The sequence below is a fragment of the Harpegnathos saltator genome, unplaced genomic scaffold, assembly GCF_003227715.2.
Source record: "Harpegnathos saltator strain DR-91 unplaced genomic scaffold, Hsal_v8.6 scaffold104, whole genome shotgun sequence".
NCBI classification, from domain to species: Eukaryota; Metazoa; Arthropoda; class Insecta; order Hymenoptera; family Formicidae; genus Harpegnathos; species Harpegnathos saltator.
The window spans coordinates 7,800-10,279 of NW_020229878.1; the positions used below are offsets into that span (position 1 = coordinate 7,800).

At 50.4% G+C, this 2,480-nt stretch overlaps 1 protein-coding gene across 1 annotated transcript; it reads left to right on the plus strand.

The window, feature by feature from the left end:
- Positions 1-749: 749 nt before the first annotated feature.
- LOC112588879 (uncharacterized) lies at positions 750-1,856 on the plus strand. The gene has a single exon (XM_025300162.1). The coding sequence runs from the start codon at positions 750-752 to the stop codon at positions 1,854-1,856; it is 1,107 nt and encodes a 368-aa protein (XP_025155947.1).
- The last annotated feature ends 624 nt before the right edge of the window (positions 1,857-2,480 follow it).

Below are 2,480 nucleotides of genomic sequence, written 5' to 3' on the forward strand. Positions count from 1 at the left end.
AAGACATGTTATTTTATGTTATCTTAAGAAAAGAATTTTTGAATTTTAAGAAAAAGATTTAATTCGATATTTATCTTAAGCAAAAAAGATTGTTTATTTTATGTTAATCTTAAGAAAAAGATTGTTTATTTTAGGTTAATCTTAAGGAAAAGATTTTTTATATTATGTAGCAGCTTAAGAAAAAGAATTTTATTGTACAAAACAAGCAAGGGAGCTGTCTGCGCCGGCGCGTCGGGGTGAATGAGCGAGAGGAATGGAAGAGTGAGAGAGAGAGAGAGGAGTGGAAGAGTGAGAGAGAGAGAGAGAGAGAGGAATGGAAGAGTGAGAGAGAGAGAGAGGAATGAAGAGGAGTTGGCTTCGAGCGTTCGAGGAGACCGGACGTGCCGGCTCGAAAACCCCGAGAGAGGCGACGCAAGGCGACGACGCGGCAGCTGCGTAAAAAGTGTAGTGCGACACGAATAAAGACTGGAAACGATAAAACGTGCAGTGAGTGCCCTCGAGGGTCCCCGTCCATCCTCCAGGGTCCTGATATATACTCCGTTCAGGACGGGTGGCGACCACGATCCGTGCTTAGAAAAGCGTGAACCTGCTATCTTCAACGGTGCGTCCTTGAACGGCGACAGATGAGCTGCGGGAGACGGGACGCCCTTAAGCCCCAATAGAGGTCCGGTTACAACCTAACGTATGATTGGGTGCTGGAAGTGAATCTGGAATCTGACTCCAGACTAACTTGTTATGCGGACGACACAATGTTACTGGTGAGCGGCAGAGACCCTGAGACTACTTGCATTAAGGCATCCATGTATGTAGCAAGAGTGACCAGGCGGATTGAACTCCTGGGTCTAGATATAGCGGAAACAGAGGCGGCCCTATTATGCGGAAAGGCGACGGACGGCTTATGCGTCCACATCAACGGAACGGAAGTACCGGTGACTAACGCTATCAAGAGCCTTGGCGTTATTCTTGACAGGGGTCTGACCTTCAAAAGGCACCTGTGTTACGTGGAAGAGAAAGCGGACCGAGTTCTGCGTGCACTGTGGCGCCTCCTTCCGAACTTAAAGGGGCCAGGGGAGGCAAAGCGAAGATTATACGTTAACATAATACATTCGGTTATGCTATATGCTGCACCCGTATGGGCGGACCAAGTGGCCATATTCAAAACATACCGGACTCCTCTCCTGAGAATCCAGAGGCACATGGCCCTCCGCGTTATTTCTGGCTACAGGACGATCTCCTACGAAGCGGCCCTACTTCTGGCCAGAATCCCCCCGGTGCACTTCCTGGCGTCAAGGCACCGCAGGGCTTACCAGCGCTTACAAATGGTGAGGGAAGCTGGTGAAGATGGGAATGAGACTAGACGCGAAATCGGGCTGGCAGCTGATCTCCTAATGTTTAGGCAATGGGAAGCCTCCCTTGAAGGAGAGGATTTACCGGGGAGAAGGGTCAGGGAAGCGCTTCTCCCGGTCTTCTATGAGTGGATGCACAGGAAAACAGGGGGTCTCCACTACCACCTGACCCAGCTCATGGCAGGGCACGGTTCATTCGGGGATTACTTGACAAGGATTGGAAAGAGACCCAGCCCGGATTGCCCACACTGCGGTGCGGGGGTTGACTCCGCGGACCACACGATTGGGGAGTGCCCTGCATGGGATGTACCCAGGCGTGACATGATTCGGGAGATAGGGGAGAATCTGAGTTGGCCTGCTATAGTGCGTGCCATGGTACAAGGGGGGGAAAAGAAATGGAAAGCGGTGTCCACTTTCGCCACAAAAGTACTTACGGCGAAAGAAGTTGCAGAGAGGGAAAAAGAGAAGAGAAAGAAAGAGGAGGAGGAGGAATCTCTCAGGAGGAGCTGATGAAGAAGAAGGAAAAGGAAAGGAAAGGAAGGAAGGGGATGGGAAGCATGCGTGTGTGTGTGTGGGTAGGCCGGTGCGTACGCGTGTGTGTGTGTGTGTGTGTGTGCGTGTATGGTGGGGAGGAGAAGAATGAGAGGGATGGCAGGATAGGATAGGAGAGGACGGCAAGTGGGCAAGTGTTTTCATGAGGAAGTGGGCGTGTGGCCCTTGCGTCGCTGGAGGGAACCTGATGTGTGGCCGTTAGGAACTTCCGGGTTTCCCCTGGCAGCAGGACGCGAAGAGACACGGCGGGGGTTTTAGTCGGTAAACCCTCCAGAGGAGGTCACCCTTCTCTGGGGGGGAGTCCGACACTACCCCGAGGCCTGATCGTTAGGATCAGGAGCCCACCTCGGGGTGTGCGTAACGCATTTCCCCCGCCTAAAAAAAAAAAAAAAAAAAAAAAAAAGAAAAGTAAGACTTATCAATCTAATCACTTAAGAATCAAGGGGAAATTTTTTGTTGAGACAACGTTCTCAAAAATGATTAAAAAACACATCCGATGCTTGGGACAAAACTAAACGTGACCAAAGAACTTACCTTAGGAAACCAACAGACGTAGACTTAAGAAAAAGGTGACAGCGCTGG

Excerpts from the sequence above, each read along its gene's own strand:
- LOC112588879 (XM_025300162.1), top strand. The coding sequence starts at position 750 with ATGTTACTGGTGAGCGGCAGAGACCCTGAGACTACTTGCATTAAGGCA.